This window comes from Amborella trichopoda, chromosome 6 (assembly GCF_054954075.1).
Source record: "Amborella trichopoda isolate Santa Cruz 75 chromosome 6, AtrichopodaSantaCruz75HAP2 v2.0, whole genome shotgun sequence".
NCBI lineage: Eukaryota > Viridiplantae > Streptophyta > Magnoliopsida > Amborellales > Amborellaceae > Amborella > Amborella trichopoda.
This window is the reverse complement of record NC_142341.1, coordinates 335,291-362,258: the sequence shown is the minus strand read 5'-3', so window position 1 is coordinate 362,258 and position 26,968 is coordinate 335,291. Positions and strand designations below refer to the sequence as shown.

The window sequence follows — 26,968 nt, the reverse complement described above, 5'->3', positions numbered from 1 at the left end:
TGGACGTTATTATGGTTTATTTTATGGATATGGAATATGGAGAATATGAGAGTTGGAGACCTTACAAGCCTATTAGACTTTCAAATGTTTTGTATGGTTTGAAATTTTGAATAAGTTTATTCTCAACCTGATTACCTGAGAGGCTGAGACATGTGATATGTTCGTATATAAAAACGTATGTTGCGAACTTGCGATATTTTCAAATGAAATAAATAACAGAATTTGACACAAATATTTGCATATATGTGCATTTGGATAGCAAATATATAAAAAAACTAAGTATTTGCACCACAGGGCGCCCGAGGTTCTGGTGCCCACCTAGGACGCCTAGCATTTTTTGAAACCTTGATTTATTGAGTCACAAAAACCTGGTCCATGGGACAACCATATTGTTGCCACGAGGGTTGAGTGTAATCCCCTAGTCAAGGTCGGCATGTGTGGTCCTGTGGTTGATATAGAGCCTGGGCACTTGTGGACTTTGTATTGTCCTTCTGTGACAGTGTATGGGCTTTATGTGGACATTAGCCAACCTACAGCATGTGCATATAATACACACATTTAGGAAGCCACCCTTTCTGGGTGACCTAACATGTATGAGACATGCACAGGTGCTTGAGAGAGGATCCCCACATGATGCTCGAGTACATGTCCATGGAGGTGCACCTACAATCTACTTGAATCCTAGAATCCAACTACCTATTGGTTGACTCTGATGGATCAAGCATGAGCCACGGCTTAAGACCATGGATCTTGGGTTTCGTTGGGCCAATTTACGAAAGCGATCAAGGGTTCCATAGTAAGCCGAGTGGATCACCCCATGTGTTCAAAATTTGATTCCTAAAGGTACCTAATTTCCCTCCAGATATTTTTTGGAAGTCCAAACCATTTCAAAATGATAAACCAACTTAAAAATGATTTTTTGTAATTTTTGGGTTTTTTTAAGCCTAAAATGGAATAGAATTTTTTTAAAAAAATAATGACAATTAAGGACACATGAACCAAAACATCATCATCATCATTATCAAAGCTTTTCCCAACTAATTGGGGTCAGTTACACGAATCCTAGTCTGTCATTCTGCTTTATTAAGAGTCATAACCTTAGTGAGGCTATAAGTGCCCATATATTTTTTCACTACTTTCAACCATGTCCTTTTGGGTCTACCCCTTACCCTTTTTGAGCTTTCCACTTGAACTAACTCACACCTCTTAAATCTACCTAAGTCTACTTTATCTCATCTTATTGCCTATTGGTGCCACACCTAAATTATCCCAAATATATTCATTTTGAATTCTATCCCTTCTTATCTTTCCATTCATCCATCTCAACATCCTCATCTCAACTACAGTCATTCTATGGGTATATTGTTTCTAGACCCATAATATAAGGGCCTAAATGGTCCATAGGACCCAGGCCACACGTGGGCCTCACTTCACTACCACATGTGGGTGACACAAGGGTAACATTATCACCATGAAGGGCATGTAGCAATGGGCTTGTTTGTTAGCCCACATGAGTTCACTTGTTCTTATTGGTCACTCTATTTTGCACGTGACTGTTTCAATTTTGCACATGGGTGAATCTTCTACAAGTGGCATAGTGGGAAAATTAAAAGCCCACTTGCATGACACTTCTCACACTCTCATTTGTCCCATATACACCCCATGTGCAAATTAGCTAGGGTAATAAAGAATCTCTCGTTATTTCTCTCATTTCACTTGAAGAAAATCCAGAAGGGGCACGCACCTCTCAATTTTAATCTCTCTCTAGATCAAAGAAAATTGATGACGGACAAATTGGACTGTGGAAAATGTGAATTTTGATTTGAAATGAAAATTGAATTGAAAATTGAAAATTGACAAGTGACGATTGAGATTGGAGGGAAATCTGGAATTGAAATTTGAAGTTGGGAATAATGTATTAAATCTCACTCCTAGATCTATGATAGGTAGTCTAGAAATGAATGGCTTAGAGGAAAGCCTCCCTTCACCTCAAAGATATCCAAGATCAATGGTCCAAATTAATCCTCCAATGAGCCTTCTACACACTCTCCCACGAAACCTCTACATAGGGATGCCCTCGTCCCATTTTCTCACTCAATTCCATTGCAAAGTTACTATGCCAAACTATAGAGAGAGAACCAAAGAGAGGCAGGCCCCACCTAGAAAGAGAGAGTAGTTCATTGCCTTGACCATACCCCATCGCCATGAGCACCCAGCCTAGGCCAAATCTCTAACCTTGCCCCTTTGCCCATACAAACCTATTGTTCAACTATGGCTCAACTCTTCACCAATGGAGCTAAAATTTATCTTCGATGCTCTGGATATAACTGAGTTTACTCATTCACAGTAAGGTATTCCATATCTCTCTAAGCCATAAGTTCAATTTGTTGAGCAATTACCATGCCTACTTGAATGCTTATGTATAGGGCCTAATATGAGCCCACTTTGGCCAAGTTTTTCCCATGTACCACCTAGTTCTTCAAAACTCATCTTATGATCATGAAATCAACCCCATTGGAGTGTCATTAATTGCATAATGATCTCATTTGGATTGCTTCCCAATTTGGAGGATTAAAACAACCCGATCACTTGTGCTTTTGGTGTGGAGATCCAGAATGGGGTGTGGTTTGAGCCCCGAGGAGGCAATCCTGAACAATTCTTATGAGAATTGGCTTTCCCATGGTTTGTCTTTGTTGCACACGGTGGTTGAATCCTTGCAAAGTGGAAGGTTGTATTTCAGCAGTGGAAGTTGTAATTGTAAAGTGTTTGATGTAACACTCAATGAAAGTAGTGTTGTATTTTTCAAAGTGTCCACTATATTGTATTTCAAAGTGTCCATTATATTGTATTTCTACAACCTTCACTTGTTCAAATGTATGGAAATGTGTATGGGGCTATATTGAGGTCTTTTTGGCCCTCATTTTGAGTTGTAAATCAGGTTGGAAAGTGTTTGTATTAGTCCTATTGAAATTTTGATTCAAAACTATATCTAAAGATGTGTAAAAACCACTTGCATTTGAAATTTTAAAGCGTAAGTAACAAGGGAGTGGTCTCTACACCTAACAAGCCCAAAACTAGCCTCTACCGAATTGCACTGATGCAACGGCCCCAAGTAATGTTCCACCACCCTGGTCATCATCTCTCATGACCCCTTCAACACCTGCATCCCTTGGATTACCCCTTCAAACTTCTGTTCCAATTCAGCACAACAGTCATTGGGCGGCAGCAGCCAGGTACTAGACTTTCCTTCTCCGACACATTTTCCATTTGCAACTTCTACCCATTTGTTTCGAAATAGTTCATTGTGTATCCCCACAATTATGGTTTAGTTCTTGCCCATGTTATGACCATGGTCTTAACTTGTTCTCTTCTTCGTTTTGAACATTGAAGCATCTACCATTCCACTCAATTCATGTCATCCGTAATATTGCAAGCTATTTCAGGCCCCCGTTTGCGCATAACACAAATATTTGGAATAACCACACCTCTGCACCTTAGCTGAGCAACATTAACACCTTATCAGTTAAGTGAAGCACTGTGTATTTGGAGGGGTAGTAATATGCCACACTTTGCTGGCCACAGCATATGTTTCAGAAGATCGAATATTCTGTACAAAAATTTTACAGAAAATCCCCTTTACTGCCCGGTCCGAAGTAAAAGGCATGGAGTCCATGTAGTCTGATACCAGAAACTTTGTACCACTTTGTACACTATTGCATTTGGATTCTAGGCAACCAAAAAGAGGCTGGGGTGCTCCGTAATAGTTTGCTGCCCAGTAACCTTCCCTTCTATTCCCTACCTGAATCTTAATATCCTGCACAACGTTCTGCCCGCAATTATTAAGTCCCTTTCATGCACCTGATAAATGTTCCTATCATACTGCATTTTCAGAAACCGATCTTCCCCGCCCTTATCATATTTATTCTCCACTGCCCGCATTTATCAAGTCCCTTCCATGCACCTGATAAATGTTCCTAGTATACTGCATTTTCACAAACCAATCTTCCCTGCCCTTGCCATATTTATTCTCCACCGTTCATACCCATAGGTAGCTGTTTGGTGACTCATCCTCCACCATTTAGCCAATGGTCCCTTATTTGTTTCTTGGATTCTTCAGATTCCCAGGCCCCCGACACACATAACTTGGAAAACGCATTTCTCATGAGGAAAACACCCCCACAATAACCATGCTCACAAAGGATACCTACATTAGGTGTGAGGCACTCTTTAACAACCAAATGCCTAACAGAAATCACAGGTGGGAGCTGAGCACAAGACTCATTCCCAAACATCTTATGTTATGGATTAATGGATTTTCTTATGGAAATTTATGAAAAATCTCATTCCATTTTTATCATCAGAATTTTAGAAAGTCCCCTGTATTTTGTATTTTACACTCAAATCCACTTTTTGAGAATGGATATTGTATTTTAGTTTTATTTTTTTCCAATACATCAGATTAAGCTCAAATTTGGGGCATCCATACTTCTTACTATTACAAACCTGCAAGAATTACAAGAAAAAATAACTTGAATAAAATAGAACGACCAAATTACCCCCAAAACCTGTAGAAATATTTTAGTCATTTCATATTATTGAATTATTTTTCAATAATATTTGCAAGTGTGTGATGGAGAGAAGTATGGACGCCCAAAATTTGCACTCAATCTGATGCATAGAAAATAAAATAAAATGCACTCTCAGAGAGTAGGAGTTGAGCGTAAAATAGAAATATAGGGGACTATTTTTAAATTTAGATAATAAAATTGGATTGATCTAATAAGGGTGAGGACCTTAAACTTTCCTTTAACCCGTCCCAAGCTCGGGTAAAGGAGGTGGGTTGCATTAGGTAGGCAGCCAAAGTAAAACTATGCCGCATCTTATCATGAATCTTGAACCTAGTCTTATTGAGGATATGGCCCCTAATAGAGCAGAATGGAGGAACATGATTCATGTAGCTGACCCCAAATAATTGGGATAAGGCTTGGATGTTGATGATGATGATGATGATGAGATAATAAAATGGGATTCTCCAAAAATTTCCCTTTTTAAAATAGCACATTTTTTATCAAAACATAATCTCACATTCGTACAAATCAGTTCAAGGTTCGGAAGATCTAATGTCATGCATTAATGACATTGAATCATGTATTTCAGGGGAAGATCTTCTGACCAGCACAATCCATCTTTGAAATTGTACTATTTTGTTTGTTTAAGCTAAGCTCACAAACAAACAAATTTCATTAGAATAATAAATCTCTATGAACGTGCCAAAATAAATAAGTATAATATCATGATAACCAGATACTAAATCCAGACATAGAGCAAGCTCTTCTTAAACCAATCTCTAACTACACATGGGATGGTGGATCTTACTAAGTCCTGGTTTAAAATGGAAACAATACCTCTTCAATGGCTGTTGCATTATCGTTTTGTGGTTGACCACTATTATCTGTTTGCAGCTGATCAGCATCATCTTTGGGCACATCATTGACCTTCTCCTGACCCTCTGTATCCATAGGGTCATCACTTTCTACATGCTCAGCAATTGTAGCTTTATCAACATCGGGAATTTTTAGATCTGCCGGGAGCTGGCCAGACTTCAATGCCTGTCAAACATACCAAAATAAGAGAAACAGGTCACATTTTGATCAAGCACACCATGTGTTGTAAGAAAACTTCACAGCAAACATAAATTGAAGAATTTAAACAAGGACATCATTTTCTGTTGGATGCTAAAACTAAAAAAGAAACATATCTAAATAAAAAGTCAGAACTACATTTAGCAGCAAAAGGACGCACCTTTTCGAGTCGTGCAACCTCTTCCAATGTTTGGGAATTCACAATTGCAGCCTACACAGTAATCAGAGATCAAAAATATAATGAACTCCAGTTGAAGAATAAGCATCATCGACATGCATCCTAGGTATCCCAAAACTTCTTGGTATGCACATGCGCAAAAGCACAAAAACAATATTAAAACAAAACTCACTAAGGTATCCCATTTTAGGTATTGAATTTTGGATCTATACTAGAGGAACTCCTGCTTAATTACACAAATGGATTTATGCTAAAGGATCTCTCTCTCTCTCTCTCTCTCTCTCTCTCTCTCTCACACACACACACACACACACACACACGGGAGGGCACAAAACATTCCAGCAGAGGATAATCTTCAGTCCAAACCCATTGGCACAACCACTGCATTTTGTTAGAGAACCCCACATTGTTATTTCCTTCCACCCATTGGCACAACCACTGCATTTTGTTATGAATAGAAACAAGCTTGGCATAGTTAACCATTTACTGTAAACCAATCCCATAGCTGAGCCACATGATGTAATGCACATAGCCCCGTATATGGTTATTGGGATGTCCCAACCTAGTTGGCGATCCTGCTCTAAAATCTTGCATGGCGCTCCCGGAAGGGATTCTCAAAGGATATCAATTTTCAAATTTTGGGATCTCATTCCCCACCTTAAAGACTAAGATAACAACCAAACTGACCAGCTAGCAATGCAATCATGCTTTTAAAATAGTTGCCTTGTTTGTTAGTTATAAATATAAATAAAGATATCCCTACTTTAAAAAATATTTAAAGTCACACTCTGCTGATAATCCATGAAAATTGAAAGATTAAGAAAGATGTCGTGTATAGAATTAGAGCTGGATGGACAAAGTGGAGATGAGCTTCTGGAATCTTACGTGATTGGCGCAAAGCAATGAAACTAAAGAGGAAGTTCTATAGGGCAGTTATAAGACCAGTCATTTTTTATGAGACAGAATGTTGGGTGGTCCATAAACAACATATCCATCGAATGAAGAATAGCTGAGATAAGGATGTTGAGATGGATGAGTAGCAAGACAAGAAAGAATAGAATTCAGAATGAATACAACCAAGGGAACTTAGCAATGGCTCCAATAGGCAATAAGATGAGGGAAAATAGAGAGGTGGTCTGGCCATGTGCAGTGTCGACCTAGAACAGTACCAGTTAGGAAGGAAAATTTCGTCCAAGTGGAACACTCTAAAAGGGCAAAGGGAAGCCCCAAAGGACATGGATGAAAGTAGTGAGAAGCGATATGGTGACTTACGTCTGACTGTGGTTATGGCCCTTGATAGAACAGAATGGCAAAACAGAATTGGTATAGCTAACCACAACTAGTTGGGATAAGGCCCAGATGATGATGATGATAATATTGTCGTAGACTCTATGCACTCTTTAATTTTGGGAACAAGATCCCTAAAAGGTTGGGATTAAGAACTCTAACATGATCAATTTGTGGATATTGATCCCAACCCTTTGAGATCTCGATCCCTAGCATATGTGTTGTACAGAAGGCACAACCAGCCAAAGGAATCTTCTAGTTTTTCATGATCCCTAGCTCCTCATCTCTATGCAGCTCCCGATCCAACAACTATGCCCCATACTACAACGCCCACGACAACAGTAATTCAAAAAAGTAACACCAATTACCTTTATAAGCATATGGCACTAACTGTTCAAATATGGACAGGGACAAAAAGAATCATTTGTACAATGAAAATAACGAAAACCTCCTAATTAAGTTTGGGGTTGTTAACTACAAAGCCATTGTGGGCAGCACATTCCTTCACTAAGGCATCAGCTGTAGGGGTTTGTGGCCTTTAAAGGCCGTGAGAGCATGTAGATAAAGAATTATAGTGGATTATGCACATTAGTGGGAGTGAGTGTATTGGTTGACTGACCTAAGGTTATGTTGGGTTTTGTGGCCTTTAAAGGCATAGAGAGCTTTTAAAAATGATATTTTATAGTGGAATATGCACTTCATTGGGAGTGTAGGTGTTGACTAACCAAGGGTTGGGCGGTTTATGGCCCTGGTCATGTCCAAAACCCTAACCCCTGGGAATGTGGCACAACCAAAAAGAGTTTGCAATGGGTCATCCCTTGTTGAGGTCAAAGAGATGCCCACGGATGATGTTTGTACGCTAGGAGAACTGTTTGGTCTCTTGTGTGCGGTTGTAGGCCTGTGAGAGCAAGGGCCAAAGCCTCAACAAACTTTCGCACAGCATGTACACATGACAGCTGAATTGCTGAGAAGCAGTCCTATAAAAGGACACGTGTACATGTGCATGGAGAGAGCCCCATTTTGCACTGCAGTGACAGGTGCTAGACTTGCTCTTAAAGGGGAGAAATTGTAATCCACATTCCAAAGTCATGATTTCCCTGTTTTTTTTTTTTTTTGATAAAGTTAACTTTTGTCTTGCTGTGAGAGTGACATGACACATAAAGGGTATTCGAGAGTACCCACAATTCAGGTCTCTCAGTCAAAAAATTGGTCAAAAGACCCTATACAAAAAATTGGGGCTTGTAGAATTGCCCGATTACAATGGATGTACTGGATCGTGAGTAAAGAAGTGTACGCCTACTGTGGTCCAAAGCAAAAAAGGAGATTGACCGGCGGCTACTATAGAACTACAATAAGTGTGAATAAGCAAAGGTACACCCACAATGGTCCAAAGCAAGAAATGGACCGGCAGCTTCTATTGAACAACTGCAACCCAAAAAAATACTCGTCTAGGCCAGGCCTTCTCCTAGAGCCCTAGCTTTGTCTTTCGCTAGAAGATTGACGAACTCGTTGGACGTCCTTCAAATATGCTTCCAAGAGACGACCATATCCTTGCAAGTGTAAGCAATCTCATCAAATATAGAGGATAAGTACCACGGAGGTGGTGTGGTCCCGGCTGCACAGGAAATAATATTTTGAGCATCTCCTTCCACACAAAGGTGTGATCCCCAAGTACGGTTGAAGCGTTTAATCCCCAAAAGTAGCGCCATGGCTTCAGCGAACTGAGAGTCATCATGGCCTAAGTGCTCGGAATAAGTGAGCAGGATGTTGCGTTGATGGTCGCGGAAGACTCCACCGGCTCCCTCTGGGCCAAGGTTCCCCAGAGAGCAACCAACGAAGTTAAGTTTGATGGTGCCTTCTAGAGGGGCCAACCAGTTGTTGGGTCTTTGAATCTTTTGTGGTTGGAGGTGGAGGATGTTTTCCCATTGGCTGAGGAAGGTATTTGCCGATATCCCAGAGAAGGCCCTATGGTTGGAGGCCCAAAAGATTACTAAAGAAGTAATCTTATGGAAAAGTGTTGGAACTTCATTTTTGTGGCCTTGAAGGATCCTAGTGTTCCTTTCTAACCAAATGACTCATAAAGTTACTGCAACAGCAGCCTTCCATAAAGTTCTTCCAGCCTTCGGCCAATGAGAGGGGAGGTATGAGGAGATTAGAACCGTAACCGAAGGTGAGGTGACCCATTGGAGTCCAAACAGCTGGATTAAGAGGCTCCACAAGTCATGTACTATGTTACAGTGGATGAAAAGGGGCGGGTTCGATTCCTCCTCGCTTAGACATAGCATGCATCTGTTAGGGATAGGAATCCCTTTCTTTTGGAGCTGGTCAACTGTGGGAGCCCTTTGGGAACAAGCAATCTAGTTGAAGGTCTGCACTTTAGGAGGGGCGATGGTCGACCAAACCTTGGAGAGAACAGAGATGGAGTTGAGTGGGAAGGTGGGAGGCTGGATAAGTTTTTTGTAAAATGAGGCCACCGAATAGATGCCAAAAGGAGAGAGAGTCCAAACAAGAGAATCCCTCCCAAAAGGGGTAACGAAGTTGGAATGCAGAGCTTCCGAGAGAGAAAGGAAATGGGCAGTTTCCTCTTTTATGAGATTTCTTCTGATGGAGGGGTTCCAAACTCTTCTATCCCGTGAAAGGAGTATTTCATCTGCGATGCTGGAAGCTTTATTGAAGGCAAGAAAGTAAAGGGTCCCTTAGAGGAATGTGGCCTAGCCAGAGATCTGACCAGAATCTAACTCAAGAACCTTCCTTAGAATGAAAGCGGATGAATGTTTTGAACAGGGAGAGAGAAGACACGAAGGACTTCTATGCACTTGAGGCCCTATTCAAGGATCTTCCCTCAGGCACCTAAGCATCTTCGGAAATCCTATATTTGCTGCGGAGGACCTAAGCCCAAAGGGAGTTAGTCTGAGTGGCTAACCTCCACCACCATTTCCCTAGTAGAGCCAGGTTGTGTTTTCTGAGGATCTTGATCCCCAGCCCTCCCTGAAATCTGGGAAGGCAGACCATGTCCCATGAGATGAGGTGACATTTGGTTTTCTCGGCCTGACCTGACTAGAGGAAATTCCTCATCAGTTGGTCAAGGCGGTTCGCCACCGAGGCTGGCATGTGGAAAAGAGACATAAGGTAGACAGGGGAGTTGGCCATGGTTGCTTTTACCAGCTTGGTATGGCCAGCAAGAGAGAGATATGTCCCTTTCCATCCTGCCAAGCGCCTGTCTACTTTGTCAATCACATGAGACCACTGTCTCTTTTTTGGTTTTCCCAGTCCCAAGGGTAGACCAAGGTAGGTAGTGGGAAAGTCCTCCACTTTGCATTCCCAATTTGGGATTAGCGCTCTGGTTTCGGTGTTTGTGAGGGCTACCTCCATCATCTTTGATTTTTCCATGTTGATTTTGAAGCCAGTTGCTAATTCGAAGCATTTTAGGAATACCCTCAGATTATCAATTTCTTCTGGTGTCTCATCAAGGAACACCAACGTGTCATCTGCGTATTACAGATGAGACACAATTGGGCCTTGAGCGCTGCTTTGGAAGCCGGTGAGAAGGCCTTCCTGGAAAATGCAAGTGGTTGAACGACCAAATACTGCTGCTGCGATGGCAAACAGGAAAGGGGAGAGGGGATCCCCTTGGCGAAGTCCCCTCGAGGATGGGAAAAAACCTTTTGGAGTCCCATTGATTAGGATAAAGAAATGAGGATGAGAGTAGCAGCCTCTCATCTACCTTCTCCAAAGGACCCGAAACCCCAATCTAGACATTGTTTCGTCCAGTATTGACCAGTCGACATGGTCATGCGCCTTTTCCCAGTCTATCTTGACGATGAGACCGAGTAACTATGACATGTGCCTGCAGTGAAAGCATTCATGTGCCACTAAGGCCCCATCTAGCATTTGCATGTCTTTGATGAAAGCAGACTGAGAAGGCGATATAATTAGGGGGAGGGCTTGTTTCAGCCTAGATGACAAGACCTTGGCCAGAATTTTGTAGGAAGAGTTAACAAGGCTGATTGGATGTAAATCCTTGAGTTCCTCTGCCCCTTCAATCTTAGGAACTAGAGCAATGAAGGTCGCGTTGATTGCTTTGTGAAGAATTCCCCGTTGGAAGAATTCATCGAAGAAACTCTGGAAATCTGCTTGGAATTTCCAGAAGATCTTGAAAGGAGCAATGGGGAAACCGTCTAGGCATGGGGCTTTGTCTTTGGCTAGGTCGTCAACTACCTTTGCAATTTCTAAATCAGAGAAGGGGTGCTCTAGCCAAAGTGACCAATGGCTCGGAAGAGTAAGGAAATTGAGATTGCTAATTGAGATTGCTCATCCTAGGTCTGGGGCCCAGGGGGGCAGAGTAGAGATTCTGAAAGAAACCGAGTATGGCTGACTCGATTTCTGCAGGCTGGTCTAGGAAACGGTTGCCAACTTTGATTGTGGAGATAGTATTGTCTCTTCTTTGACAACTAGCTATTCGGTGAAAAACCCATATTCTGGTCCCTTGCTTTTAGCCAACTTACTCTGGACCTCTGAAACCAAAATAGTTCTTCCTTTTTGAGAGTGGAGAAGTAATCCATCTTGGTTTGGGTTCGGAGGTTGGATTTTGTGGCTGACAGAGGTCTGAATTCCTCTGTTCGGTCTAGGTCTTGAATGGTATTTAGAAGGGAGGACTTGGTTAGGGAGTAGTTCGCCAGATAGTACTACTCCAGGTTTTGAGAGAGGCTTTGAGAAGTTGTATTTTGGTTTGGAGCCTATACTCAGCTCTACCCAAAACCAGGGGGAAAAGGAGTTCCACCAGGTAGGAATAAGAGTGGATAGCGAGTTTTCTTCAAGCCAGGCTAATTCAAATCTAAATGGCTTCAATCCTCTCCTGACAGCTAGAGTATCCAGAAGAATGGGGCAGTGGTCCGAAGTGGGTTTAGGTATGGCCAACGCATGTGTGCCTGGGAATTGTTCCTCCCAATTCGAGGAGAGGAGGAGTCTATCCAACTTAGACAGAGAGGGTTGGGATGAGTGGTTCGACCAAGTGAAACGATTGCCTTGGAGGGGAATTTCTAGGAGTTCATTACGGGAGATGAAATTCGAGAAGTCCATCATTCCCTGAGATATAATGGAGTTATAATTTCTCTCATGGGACCATCTAGTGATGTTGAAATCCCCTCCTAGGTACCAAGCAGAATGGGGAAGGGAAGCTATAAAATCCAGTTCAGCCCAAAGGAGAGCTCTAAGAGAAGTGGAATTGGGCCCATAAATGGCAGAGAATTTCCAGGGAAAACCATTTGATATGTGGGAGAGGAGAACAGTGACTGAGTACTCCCCGATGTGGGAAAAGAGAAGGAGGTGATCTGACGGGTTCCAGACCACCCAAATTCCACCTAAAGCCCCGGCCACAGGCAGAGAGGCCCACTGGCAAGGCCTCCTTCCCCAGACGTGGCGAATAAGTTGGAGGGTGGGATCTGGTTGTTTGGTCTCTATGAGAGCTAGGATCGAGGTTAGGTGTTTTGCTGTCATGTCCTTGGCAGCCTCCCATTTGAAAGACTGTCCCAAGCCTCTAATGTTCCACGTTAGAATATTCATGGGTCTAAGGTGGAGGCAAACGAGGGAGCAAGTCTTGCAGACCTCCTAAGAGACGAAGCCCAAGGGGGAGGGAGAGAGAGGGTTGGGGATAGCGGCCCTTCTGAGGAGGGTCTATTGTAATTGATTGAGGAGAACAGATTGAGGATCTCCCTTTGTCCTCTGAAGCTCACCTTTAGATGGCTCTAAGCGTCCGAGAGGATGAACTGGTGTGCCAAACCTTCAGGGCCATCATGTTCGAAGCCCATGATTCAATAGATTTCCTTCATCCTGTTGAGTTCCCTATCCTTCCCATCACTGTCGACCCCCTTAGCGTTACCTCCGGCCGAAGGGGGGGAGATGGGAGGGGTTGGTGACCTAGGGATTTCCTTGACTAGTGAAAAAGGTAAAAAGAAGGGGTTAGAAAGGTAGAGGTCAAGAGGCAGAGTTAGAAGGGGTTCAAGGTGGGAAGGTGAGGGCAGGTGGTTTGTTACAAGGGGAGCAGAAGAGAGGAGATAACGAGCAGAAGGAGAGGTTGGGGGGGTGGGCATCTCGTCAAGGGGTGATGTAGCGTAAGGGTACAGGCCAAGGGTTAGATTACCCTGAAGAAAGGTAGGAAAAGTAGGGTAGGGAACCTAGTAAAGAGAGGCTGGAGTTTGCGAAGGATAGAGGTGAGGGCTAAAAAAGGGGTCAGGCACAGGAGAGAGAAAAGAGGGGTGGTATGTAAGGAGGTGGTGGGATTGGGGTCAGGCACAGGAGAGAGAAAAGAGGGGTGGTATGTAAGGAAGTGGTGGGATTGGGGAGCGATGAAAGAAGGGGTAGGTAAAATGTAGAGTTCGCACCAGGCAAACATGAACTTGGTAGGGGGTGTATGAAAAGTGGGGGGCTAGCAAAGCAGAAATCATCTCTAGGTCAAGGGGAGAGGGGTCCGTGGAGTGCACTGCCACTATATCCAGAGGGAACTGAGAGCTGTCCATGATGTTGTCGGAGGAAGAAGTTGGAGAGGTTGGGGATAGGAGAGGCTGGGGAGGTCCTGCCGAGGTGGTGAAGTGTAGAGGTAAGAAGGTCAGAGAATGGAAGGGTGCAGTGGAAGAAGTCACAGGTGGAGGTAGAAGGGCAAGGGGCAAAGGTTCGAGGGGTTCAAGGGGTAATAAAGGAGAGAAGGGGTTATGGCCCCCGGAGGTGGGTTCTTGGCTAGGGTCCTTAGGGGGAGAAAGGGTGCCACTATACCCAGAGGGAACTGAGAGCTGTCCATGAAGTTGTCGGAGGAAGAAGTTGGAGAGGTTGGTGACAGGAGAGGCTAGGGAGGTCCTGCCGAGGTGGTGAAGTGCAGAGGTAAGAAGGTCAGAGAATGGAAGGGTGCAATGGAAGAAGTCACAGGTGGAGGTAGAAGGGCAAGGGGCAAAGGTTCGAGGGGTTCAAGGGGTAACAAAGGAAAGAAGGGGTTATGGTCCCCGGAGGTGGGATCTTGGCTAGGGTCCTTAGCTTGAGAAAGGGTGGTTGAATGTTGGGAGTTCGGTAGGGGGTAGGGGAGGAGAGTGCCGAGGGGGGAGGAGGGGATGGGTCTTCAAAGGAGACGCCGAGGCCGGATTGGGAAAGGTAAGGTGGTGGAGGTTGAGATGAGAGAGGGCCAATCAAGGCATCCGAAAAGACAATCGATTGCCCATGGTCGCGAGGCTCGAGAAGAGGCCAGGTGTCGCAAAAGGGGTCGAGGGTGGAGGGCAGTGTCACTACGACTTCAAGCGGGAGATGGGTGGATGATGAAGGGGGCGGCTTACGAGAAGACCAAGGCAGCAAGAGCAAGGGGTTAGGTGAGAACAACAGGTGGGATGGCGTAGGCCGAAGGGTTAGGAGAGGGCGAGGGGTGTGAGGTGTCGTGCAAGCAGGGCGATAAGCAGGAGGAGGTAAGGGCACTGATGACAAGTGGCGAGTGATCGGGAGGGGTGCAGGGGATCTAAGCCGGCCGAGAAATACCCTTAGGCAAGAGGGACTAGTTGTCCAAAAGGAGGTAAGGCCGAAGAGACGACGGGCCGAGCTCTACCGAGTAGCGCAACGAAAGTTGTAGAGCAAAGGGCTCGTGATCTACAATCACTTCTTTGCTGAGGCCGTGTGGGGGGAAGTCAAGTAGCTCTTGATTCAGCAAGAGAGGGCCAACAGAGGCACCACCTTCGAGGGCGCGAGCCAGGCAAGGAAGGTGTACCGTAGATTGCAAGGGCGGCTGAATGACATCAGACTGCTTGCCAAGTTGCCTCGTTTGACCGACACGTGGTCTCCAGGCAGCTATTGAGGGCGGTTTCTGAGAAAAGGATTGGTGACCCTCACAGTAAGGCGCAGATCCGTGGTGGAGCGGCCGGTGGCGGTGCCTGAAGTGGTGACGTTTCCTTGAAATAGTGGTCCAAGATGGGGGGGACGAACCCTTGGAGGGGGGGAGAGGGAGCTCCGTAGGGTTGAAAAAATCAGTAGAAGGCGGAGAGGTTGCAGTCCACGAGAGCAAAATCGGGAAGAAGACGTCATCTACTTCTAACCAAATACAGGGCGGAATGAGATTGGTATCAAGAAACTCCAGGAGAAGACGAATGGAACCGAGAGGTAACACTTCAATGGATTTCCAATGAATTGAAACTAGGCCACCGCAGGCCTCCGCCAGCCTCCTGAATGTGGGTGGAGACCATGCGTGTAGGGGAATATGGCTCGCAGTGAGCCAAATTCTCTGCTTCGGTAAGACCCTTCCTTTGGAGATCAAGCACGCAGGTTTAAGATGGCTCCTTTTTTTTTTTGGAAGGCTTAAGATGGCTCCTTTTAAGGCAGATGAGGGGGGTTCCTATTGAGCACTGATTGCGCATTCCTGCGAGGGGAAGGTGAAGAGGATTTCACCGCTGGAGAGACGACGGCAAGCAAGGTTTGGCTTTTCCTAGTGCCGTTGTGCCCATCTCTCAGTCCCCCTGATATCGTCTTGTCTAGGTTGAAAACCTCCCATCAGGGAAGCAAGAAGTTTGGATTTTAGCGGGGCTAACTCCTCAGCTGGAGTGGAGATAACGAAAGCGTGAAACGGGGAATAAGCCCCCGATGTATGAGGACAACCACCAGAAGCAGGAAGAGGGGCACGAGGAATGGTTTCACTGTTTATTATCCAACTTTGACAAGCCAATTATGAGCCCCTGAAATGAGATTGTGGGTCATGGCTCTTTGTTGCGTTGGATAACAAAACTATAGTGAATCATGATTTCTGGGGCGACTGGAGTGCCTTTATTGTCGCTATTTTTTTACTCCTAATATATTTTGTTTTCATTTTAGAAATGTTTTTATAATTTTAAAATATTATTTTCAAATTTTAAAATATTGTTTCAGCTATAAAATACATTAAAAGGGTATTTCTAAAAAACTTCAGAGCTTAAGGTGGCACATGTGGGATTAATGATCCAATCCCACATGTGTGTATTTTTTATGTGGGGCCCATATGCCCCCTAGGGTCGACGCCCAAATTTTTTTTTAGAGCAAAGAGTTGCACTCCAACTGTTTAGCAAAAAAGGGGGCATGCCCCATTTTTTAATATTTGATTTTGGATGGGCAATCTTTCAAGAAGATTTATTTTCCTATTCTAGAGGGAATTTTAAAATATAGATCTGATTTCCTATAGATTATGGGAGATCTAGATAATAATAAGATTACTTATATTTAAAATTTAAATAAGAGTTGGATATGAATCAAAATCTAAAAGGATAAGGCTCATATCTTTTCAACCAAATCATGATGGCTGATTATGAAATAGATGGCTCTAATTAAATCTCTCTCACCTTATAGATTTTCTAATTATCCTAAAGGTCAAGCTGGAAATTAGATAAGGCATACTTAGATTGGAATCCTATTCAAAATAGGAAAGATTTGTTTCTATTTAAATAAAATGTCAATCCCCTCTTCCATTACAAGATTTTTCTCCCCCATAAAAAGATTCTTCTCTCACGCCCCAAGTTTTTTTGTTCTCCACGACAAAATGTTCTCTCTCATGTTTCTCTCTTCTCTTATATGTGTATGGTGAAACCTTAGAGTAAGGTTAGTTGTATTTTGAAGAAAAGAAAGGGGAAGCCCAACCTAAAGAGAGATCAACTCACAAATTCAGCCCTAATTTGTTCCTATAGGGTTTGTAAAAACCCTAATTTGATTTTTTAGCTCTCTAAAACCCTAAAGGAAGAAGATTTGCCTAAATAGCTTCCCATCTCGGAATTTTCAGCAACACCTAAAGGAGTAAAAGTGTGTCATCGGTTGGGGAATCGGGTGTGGGGTGTACCAAGACTTGGGAGGGTAACAACAGGCATCTTTCAATAACTCTTCCCAATAGTTTTAATTAATTTCAGTATTGTTTATATATTTCTGTGAATTTTCAGGAACATGTAGTGTGCTAAAAATTATGGATGAAGTTTGTTTTAAGCTCCTGGATAGTTTCTATTTCTCTTGACAATGTAAGTAAAGATCCTAGGTTGTATCTAAGGTATTATTTTAATTTACAGCAACATAAAGTGACCCATGTAAGTGGAATTTAGGTATTTGGAATAAAAGTAGAAGAAAATTTTTGAATTTAATACCTTGAGTTTCACATAGCCACTTCTTTCAGGTTAGGGAGTCTATGGCCCTAGTTATACCCTTATCCCTCAGCATATAACATTACCATTGAGGGTTTCTAGAGGGTCATCCCTTGTTTAGGTGGGAGAGATGCCCTAAGATGGTTTGTAGGTCAGGAGAACTTTGTGGTCTCCTATATATGAATGTAAGCATGTGAGAGCGAGGGCTAAATCCTCAATAAGCTTCCACACGGTGTACATATGACAGCCGCAATACCGGGAAGCACCCGTACAAAGGTTACGAGCACATGTGCATATAAAGTCCCCCTTGCACTATAGTGATATGTGCCTATGACTTGCTCTTAAGGGAGCGAACCTGTAATCTATAATCCCGGATGGTGGTTCCACTATTTATTGGCCATCTCTGATGAGTCAATTATGAGCTCCCACATGAGACTATGGGTCATGGGTCTAGTTAGGTTGGTTTGGGAAGATGATTGAAGACCATGGTTATCGGGTCGAGTAGAGTTCCTTAACGGTCACTTTTCTTGATTCATTGGTATTAGTCCATTTCTAGATATTTTCTTTTCTATGTAAAAAATGGTTCTATGAATTTTAGAAAATTTTAGAATTTCATAATTATTTTTAGCTGTAAATAACCTTAAAAGTTTCTGAAAATTCTGGAACTGCAAAGCGACAAAGAGGAACACCTGCGAGCCCTTGGATCCAGCCCCACATGGTGTCCACATCCACATGTACGGGATGTGGGACCCATAGGGTCCATACGTCACACCTATGTGGTGGGATGCCCCCTCCTATATTCTTGTCTTTATTTTTATTCTACAAGTTTTATTTGGTAAGGTTGAGGAAATATTTTTAAAAAGATTTTATTTCCCTTATTTTTTGGGAGCAATGAACATTTGGTATTTTGAAAATATTCATTATATCTTTGCGCAAATATTTTCAACATCTATAGATCAAATTGATAGTTTTGCAAATATGCTTTTAATATAATTGCATTGCTTGCTGGCTATCTATAAAGAGATCCCCACTTTTAAGAGTATATATAGGGCTGGGAATCTCAACCCCTAGCATATGCATTTTATGGATGGCACTCCCAACCATAGGGATCTTCTAGCCATTGACAATCATCTGCTCCCCATCCTATTCTCAATCCTACTCCCGGTCCCAACAACTATGGTTTGGGGCTTCGCATGGATGAATGAACTAAGAAATAGCATTTGAAATCTTTGGTAATGGTAGGCTTGCTTCTGGTCTGAGTTGCAGGGAGGTTTTGCCTTGTTCATTGGGAAAAAGAAATGTGCAGGTTGGAGAAAGTTGTCGAGGTTTGGATGATTGGGGGAAGGTTCGTGAAGGGATAATATCGATGTGGATGTGGGAGGTTATAGGAATTTTATTGTGCAAGCAGGAAGGATGAGGGGATGGATTACTATGGTGTAGGATCATCTCTTAACTTCTTCAAGTGCATGTGAAACCATCAAATCTAGGGACACATATTTAGGAACAAATAATGGATAACTGCTAACCTGAAGGATAAATAAACCAGTGATTGACAAGAAAAAGAGTAGCCATTCACACCCATGTTATTCCCATTGAAAATATGAAAGGGAACACTTAAACCTCCTGGCAACTAGCGCCCGCCATGTCTTTGGCTGGAAATAGAAAATAGTAGAAAATACTCGAAAGAAATTTTGATTAGAAGAAAGAGAGACTCAAGTCATATAAAACAAGTTGCACTTTAAGTATCGCGAATGACTCGCATTATTGAATTTATTTTTTATTTTTTTTAGAATAACTCACACGATTGAATTTTGATTTATCAAGAAAACCTTCTTGCAGTTAAGCAGGTGTTTTTGAAAGGGGCAGACTGAAGGAAATTCATTATGCCTACACTAATAGGTTTCAAATGTTTACTAGAAAAAATCCCATGTAAAATCTGCATGTTACTCTACAAATATATGATTCAATGTGAGCCATAACATGTATAATACCTTGATAGCAATAATTTGTTCTGGTGTAGGACCAGAAACTTTGGGAGGCTCTTCTTTAGGAACCTCCGGAATATTTGGAACTTCACCGGGTGTAAATGTCGCCACAGATTCTTTTTTAGCATTCTCTTCTGCTTCCTTTGATGCAAAAAGTTTTTCAGCTTCCATTTTCTCCTGTTCTCAGGAAGATAGAATAAGGCAGAGAGTTCAAGAGCCACAAAACATTTTGTTAGGAACATGGATAAGCTTAAGTATTGCAAAATTCCAGGTTCACATAATTTTTTAAGGCTGGTTAACGAATTCCAATGGTTCACATAATTAAATGTTCCAAAATCCCAACATGAAGTTATAAACAAATAATTCACAAAATGTTGACACCTGCGAATGGGATCTATGAAAGGGGCAAGGGGAGTCACACCATATTTTCTACCCATAGTCCAAACTACATATAGAATTTAAGAAAATGAACTTAAGTACAGTGCAATATTTTTCTACTTTTCTGATAGCAGGCATACCAAGATGCTTGGATCCATAACGGGAGAAAACAAATAGACAGAAGGAAATGAGACAAAAGAAGCATGGACGACTAATAAGACATTCCAGATAAGGTCATCTGTAGAATGAGCAAAAGACAAGGACACATTAAAATCTGCTTAAACATCAGGATCATACTATTGCCCATTATCACACTAACCCAGTGAAATACATCTGTAAATTATATAAAGGATGCACAGCAAGTTATGCACAAATCAACCTGAAGCAAAAGAATGAAGTCACCTTCTGCTTCACTTTCTTGAAATCTAGAACCCACAGCTTCTTCAATTTGTATATCACATACAATCGATAGTTTGGTTTCTTTGTGACATTGTTGTCCAGCAGGCTAAGGTTCTGCAATTTTGGTAAGGATGCAAGAGGATCGAGGTCCACCAGGTTTACAAGTCGATTGTTCGTAAGAATCAGAGTGTGAAGTTTTGGTAAGTATGCTGCACATTTACAAGTAATCATTGAGTCGATGGAAATTCAGAATGACAATAAAAGAAAGGAAACTAACAACGGTCAGAAGTAATCGGTTGATGAAGCATATTGGAGAGAAGTAATCGGTTTAGTTTTAAGCAATCTCACCTCCAAGATTAATGTTAATTCGAGTGATTCTGTTGTTGTTGATAAATAAGGTGCCAAGACGACTTAGATAAGGAAAGTTTTCAAGCTTGACAATCTCATTGTCCGACAAATCAATAGAGTCAAATTGATCCTATAGAAAAATAAAGTATAACATCAGCATACACATAGAGTCCGAGGGCACTCTCGGATGAACACATTACTGTACTCTCTCTCTACAGCAATACAATTGTTAACAATTTTCAAAAAAAAAAACATCAGCATACACATATGATTAGGAGATGATAACACCACTAAACATTGAACTCATGCATATATATCAAAGAACACTATAGTGAACATGAAGGCTTGTCAATGAAGAATTTGAGTCAAGAAAAAAATTAAAAAGAGGGATCGTCTTGCCCATAAAAGAACATCAATTATCAAGTATCTAAGGCAAGTTATGAGTGATATCACAAACATGGTATCAACACAAATATTAAGGACAAGGACAAGGTTTAGATTGGAAATTACTAAGTATTTATTAAATATAGTAATGTCACGGCAGAGAAGCAGTGGCTTCTCTCCAGTTTTAATGGCCTTGTAGACAGGAGATGAGGATAATGATCAGAAAGTAATTAAAATGATAAACTACTTTTCAGAGGCAAAAAGATCTTGGATGTCGTAGTTGAGGGAAGGAAACTGGAAATAGACTAAATGTGAGGTTCTAATAGCATTGATGTATATGTAATGTGGATGGTTAAGGTCATTATCTAGACACCCCATTGTCTCTCTGTTTCTGTGCATACTCTTGTTGTGAACTCCTCTCTGCTAATAAAATTTTGTTTCAAAGAAAAAAAATACTGGCTTCTAATGTACAATGAGAAATGACAGGAGGATACATACAATGACTAAGATACAAAAAGGAATGATCAATAGTGTGACGTGATCCTAGAGTTCCAATAAAATAAAATAATAAGAAAAAAAAAAAGGCTCTTCAGGAAATCCCTATTCTTGGAAAGATGGGCCTTTGCTGATCTTGGAGACTTGACAATGAGGTGATCAAAAGGCTGCATGTTTCTGAGAATTGCTAACAAGAAGCATTCGTGAGGGTTGGTATGCATGGATGCAAATGTTTGGCATGGTCATGGATAAAAGCACATGGTTTTGGATGAATTTCCAGGGGTATTATTTCAGAAACTTTACTAGATATTCAGGGGGTGAATGATGGAAATTTATACAATTTCCATGGCATGTGTAAACTGATAGGATTTATTATAATGTTAGTTTCATCCCATTTATCTGTAAAACAGATGGACCACATAAAGGAACTGACGCCAACTATTTCATAACAGATGAGGCTCAAAATATGAAGTGGATTATCAAATGTGCACTACACATAGGTACAAGTTTTTTGGGTTCCTCTAAGAGCTGAGCGTCCAATTAAATCAACTCCAGTTCTACCCAATTTGGTAATATTATTTTTCTCTTAGAGACGCACCAGACTAGCCGACTCCAATTAATTGGGATAAGGCTAGGATGATGATGCTGATGAGGCGCACTAGACTAAAGAGCAATGAACCTCATCCAAATCGAACTTACCTGCCAAGTTCATTTTGTCCAATCCATATAACTCTGGTTCTCCCTGAAATTTTTTTTGGGTGAGTCAATGGGGAGAGGGCCCCTACCCTTTGTAGGAATTGAGCTTAGGACATAGTGCTGCAAATCGTCGATCACTAGCCAATTAAACCCGGGCTCTTTTCCTAATTTAAAAAAAATAAGAAAAAAATTGAGCTTATAAATGCATATTGTTTTCGCCGTAGCCAATGTAAGAGATGTTTAAAGGGAAGCCAGTGAAGCAGTGAATAAAGGGTTTGGAACTATTGGATTTTCTACCTCCTTAAGTGCTATAATATTAGCTTATAAATGCATGCTTTTTCACTTTGATCGACACGGCTTATCAAGGAGAGAGAGGTTCACAAATTCAGTTCATGCATAATGTGGCTGACCAAGATTGCAAATTCATTGGAAACCTTAATAGGTCCAATACTTACAACTAAATACCAAATTTGTACAATAGTGATTGAACATTAGGCCAGCCATTCAATAAATTTTTAAGAGCATCAAATATTGGAGGAAACATACAATGTGAAAAAAAAAAATTGAGAACTAAATACTTCATCAGACCAGAAGGGCAATCCAACAAAATTCAAAATAGTATTTTTTTTTATAGATTCAAAACCTAAAAATATCTTCTGTGGTCTTAGGTTACTAATGAACCTTCAGCTGAAGTATTAAAAGTGATATACAATAAAATATGGTAATAGCATGCAACATAAATAATCTGATATAGATGACAAGATAAATTCAGAATAGTATTTTATTTTTATTTTTTGAGATTCAAAACCTAAAAAGCTCTTCTGTGGTCTTAGTTTTCTAATGAAACTTCAGCCAAAGTAATAAAAGTGGAATACAATAAAATATGCTAATAGCATGCAACATAAATAATCTGATATAGATGACAAGATAAAAGCTTACCTCTGTTGCACCAAGATTTTCTATCACGGCAATTTTATTACCTAGCGAACACAAACATATATAGTTAGCATCAAACAACAATTTTAGTGAAGCAAGTGTCCAAAAAACAAAAGGTCCACATAAGATGCTTTGTATGCGCAAAACATAATTCTAACCATGAGATAATTAATAATAATAACAAAAAAAGCTGTAAAAAAGTATTTAAATCTGTAGATTCGATAGCCCACTAGTATATTAATATATAAAAGAATGCGTAACTTAAATTAAATTTAATGAAGATACCCATGTTGACTGTTTGGACTTTGGACGCACATCTACAATTTCAAACATGATGTCTAGAGGTCTTATTCATGTCTCTACTAACACCTTTAGATAGTTGGGCATGCCAAAACATGTTTCACATGCGTGTCTGTGTTACATAGCATGCGAGATAACATATTCTGATCTTTCCCCTTTAATGGTGCATTTTTATATTTGCTCATTCCTAATCTTGTATAGATACTACTAGGCCAAAAACAATAATTTTGTATCAAACTGACATAGTAAGGAGAAATCAGTGTTTTTAGACTCATCCGAGCCCAATAGGACTCGACCAAGTAACTCAGCATCACCCAATAGGCGAGTTGGGCACAAGTTGGGAAGCCCGACTCAGTGGCCACCAAAAATAGCTAAAAATATAAAATAAAATAAAAACACCAAAAAATGTGGAGAAAACCAATATATTGCTTAGAAATATGTTTTTAGATGATTTTGATGATTTTTAAGATGAACTGGGAACTTTCATAATTTTTTCCTTTTCTTTTAATTTTTCTGAAAGATTCAAGGTATGAATCAAAATTTTCAATTATCCATCTTTTATAGATTTTTTATCTTCTTTAGTCTCCTAGTGATTTCTTTTACCTCTTGTAGTTTTTTTTTTCTTTTCTTTTCCTATCTTTAGCTGTTTTTCACAAACTTTTTGCTTTTTTTTTAAACATTTTTTGGGACGTACATAGGCCGAGTCCACTTGGACTCAGCTGAGGCCAGCTCTAAAACCTTGGGAGAAATTATAGGCACATGGTTACACTTGCAGATTGACATCTTCTGCTGGTGGGTTAGACTTAAGAATTTAGAATAAGTGGGTCTTCGTTTAGGACTGACACCCTGACCAAATTAATTGGTTTCATGGAAAATTTTAGAGTCTGAGATAGAGGTAGTCAAGTTTATTGGATTTCTGAGCTTTCAGGGACTTAGTGTTTCTTGGGTTGACAATAATGAGATCCAAGTTTAGTGTCCATGAAAACATATAGAAAGAACACCAAATAAAAAATTAAGGAGTTAGTCTCTTTAATTACTCGAACTCCAACTTTGAACCTAAATTTATGACTAAAATACTGAAGGGAGAGAGAGAGAGAGAGAGAGAGGAGAGAGTCTATGTGAACTGAAAAAAGTAAGGTTACATCTTCTCTTCTTCCTTAACCTCTTCCCCCAACCCACTCTTCTCTATCTCTTCAACCCTAAAATCTTCTCTTCTTCCTCTCTCTTCCCCCTACAGCCCTTTCTCATGCTACTTCTGCTTGAATCTACAAGCACATACTTCTAAGGTTAAAAGATTGCCTGGTTTTACAGACAACTCCTAGGCAACAAGCTCCCCCATTGCTCGACGAATAGAATTCTCACACTCAGCTTATCAGAAGCCCCCGAATTTTCTCTTCTGCATTTTTTCTCCTGTGGATGCTTATGAGGTATTACAAGACAGTGTTTGGCTTCAATCCCTCGCCCTCCAAGTGTGGTTGACTCGCAAGACCTATTATGCATCCACAAGTGCTTTCTCCTTCTATATGGCAGATTCCTGTAGCACCTAGCTTCTGGTTTTTTGGGCTGTCGCCCCCCTTTTTAGTTGTTTCTCTCTCCTCAGTATTACTGTTCTCTCACTTTTTCTTCTATCTGACAACAGTTTTAGTCTGAGCACCCAACTTGTCGGATGGCGACTCTAGAATTAGTACTATGTAAATTCTTTTTTTCATTAAAAAGACAACCTTATTCAAAACAAAAAAGCAAGGTTACTGGTGTATTCTGATTGCCATGAGACATAAGGAAGTCATCCAAATCCTTGACGCCATGGTGAACATCAGAGCTATGCTCTAAATACTTCAACGTTTTCAGTGTTAATCACAGGGCTTCAAGGTAAAGCTTCAATCAAATTGTTCCGCCCATCAACAGCATTATCTTTTAGAGTTTCTCATTCCCATGGTACCAGCATGCAAAAATCCCTAACTTCAAATTGCTTAAGATGCAAGATAAAAAATTGCAGAGAGGAAAAAGAAGAAAGCAAATAAAGAAGGCAGTGATTGGAATGTGACCTCGAAGATCAAGCTCCCGGTCGCCAACGGCATTGAAGAAGTGAGGGCATTTCCAAATTAAATCTGCCGTTAGCCTCACCATTGTCACTTCCTACCGGCTTGCGATCCTCCCCTTCTTGGAGAGAGAAGCCCTTGCGAGATTTTAGAGGGAGAGGTTCGCTTTTGAAGCACGGAGAGAGAGTTGAGATTTTAGTGAGGGAAAAAGCTTAAATGGGGCGAGGCCCTAAACAATTCAATTAAATTAAATCGCACCTCAAAAATTCACTATAAAAGGTTATATTTTGATGTTTAAAAATCCTCAAATCCATCTCGACCCTACGATAAAAAATGGATTTCGTCGTTAAAATAGTCCATCTTCTAATGTTTTTTTAAACTTCTATTTTCAATATTTATGATTGGATTTTTATAGATAGCGAAAATTGCTTAAAATCCCAAATATGGACTTTTTTTGACATTTTACCCAGCTTAACTTTTTTTTAACATATTTTTTTTTCAAAACTAAAGCTAATACTCTCAATACAAAAAGTTTATTCATTCTTATTTTTTTTTATGAAAATACCCTTCTTTTTAGGGGAGCCCTTGGATACCTAAAAATACAAAAAGTTCTTTTTTTTTTTTTATGAAAATACCTTTCCTTTTAGGGGCAGTTGGATATCTATAAATATATTGTCTGTGAAATATATTACTGGCGTAATACATTGCTGTGTAATACAGCACCTTACATCACCTGCGTAATATACATTGCTGTGTAATACAGCACCTTACATCACCTGCATAAAAAGAAATATGGGAAATATATTACCAACATTTTTTATTATTTTTTTGGTTTTATCATACCATCCCTATTAATATGTAGCTTAAACTTTATCTTTATTAGTGTGTATCTTAAACGTTATAATTGCATCAGGCATAAAGAATTAGCCACACCTTTTGTATGTCTTTGCCTCTTGACTTGGAATCACGTGTTTTCAAGATATTAACACTTTGGAATATATACTTTTATTATGATAAGTCATCATATTTTTTACGTTTTATTTTCTTGTTAAAGCCTTTCAATCATCTCTCTCCATAAAACTTTCGAAAGAAAAAAAAAAAGTTTGAAGAATTTTTGGTAGTAACCAAGAAGGCTTTATGACTAAATGAGATATATTTTAGGATAAATTATGTTGGGGGATTGGAGGAGATTGAATAGGTCAATTAATTAAAGAAGTTCTGAAAAAAAAAACAAGTACACCGATTTGAAGATTGTGAGTGAACTTAAGTATTTTGAATTTATCAGCAAACAACAAAATAAGCAGGCTGATCTGAGTAGAGAACCCAAATCCGTTTGTTTTTTGGAACAATAGCTACAACTATAGTTGCATAACTCAAAAAAAAAATATGTATGATATCTAGAAATAAACCATAGCTACAATTGTGGTAATCTTTGATATCTGAAAGTAAACCATAGCTATACAATTGTGGTTGCGGGCTTTGATATCTAGAAATAAACCATAGCTACAATTGTGGTAATCTTTGATATCTAGAAATAAACTATAGCTATACAATTGTAGTTGCAGAAGATGGGGCTCACCTGCTGGTTGAAGAAGATGGGTTGACGGGTTTTAGCAAAATGGGGCTCATCTGTGATTTTGGGGTTTAAATAGATGTCCAAATCGGTTGGCAAAGGGGAGATGGGCTACGGCTTTTTAGCTGCTAGTTGTTATGGTTGATTAAGGGGTAAATCACGGGATTTTTGGGTAGAAACATGCTCCCGAAAGATTTCCTTGATTACGCGAGT

General features: G+C 40.6%; 1 protein-coding gene across 1 annotated transcript in view; it reads right to left on the bottom strand.

The window, feature by feature from the left end:
* U2A' (U2 small nuclear ribonucleoprotein A) overlaps nucleotides 1-25,371 on the bottom strand; it is a 31,389-nt gene extending 6,018 nt beyond the window's left edge. Inside the window, exons 1-7 of the mRNA XM_011625210.3 lie at nucleotides 25,189-25,371; nucleotides 22,847-22,887; nucleotides 20,333-20,462; nucleotides 19,988-20,193; nucleotides 19,214-19,384; nucleotides 5,803-5,853; nucleotides 5,406-5,609 (exon numbers count right to left, since the gene is read on the bottom strand). Coding sequence (XP_011623512.2) covers nucleotides 5,406-5,609; nucleotides 5,803-5,853; nucleotides 19,214-19,384; nucleotides 19,988-20,193; nucleotides 20,333-20,462; nucleotides 22,847-22,887; nucleotides 25,189-25,270 — 885 coding nt within the window. The 5' untranslated portion in view covers nucleotides 25,271-25,371. The remainder of the gene's footprint in view (nucleotides 1-5,405; nucleotides 5,610-5,802; nucleotides 5,854-19,213; nucleotides 19,385-19,987; nucleotides 20,194-20,332; nucleotides 20,463-22,846; nucleotides 22,888-25,188) is intronic.
* Nucleotides 25,372-26,968: the final 1,597 nt, after the last annotated feature.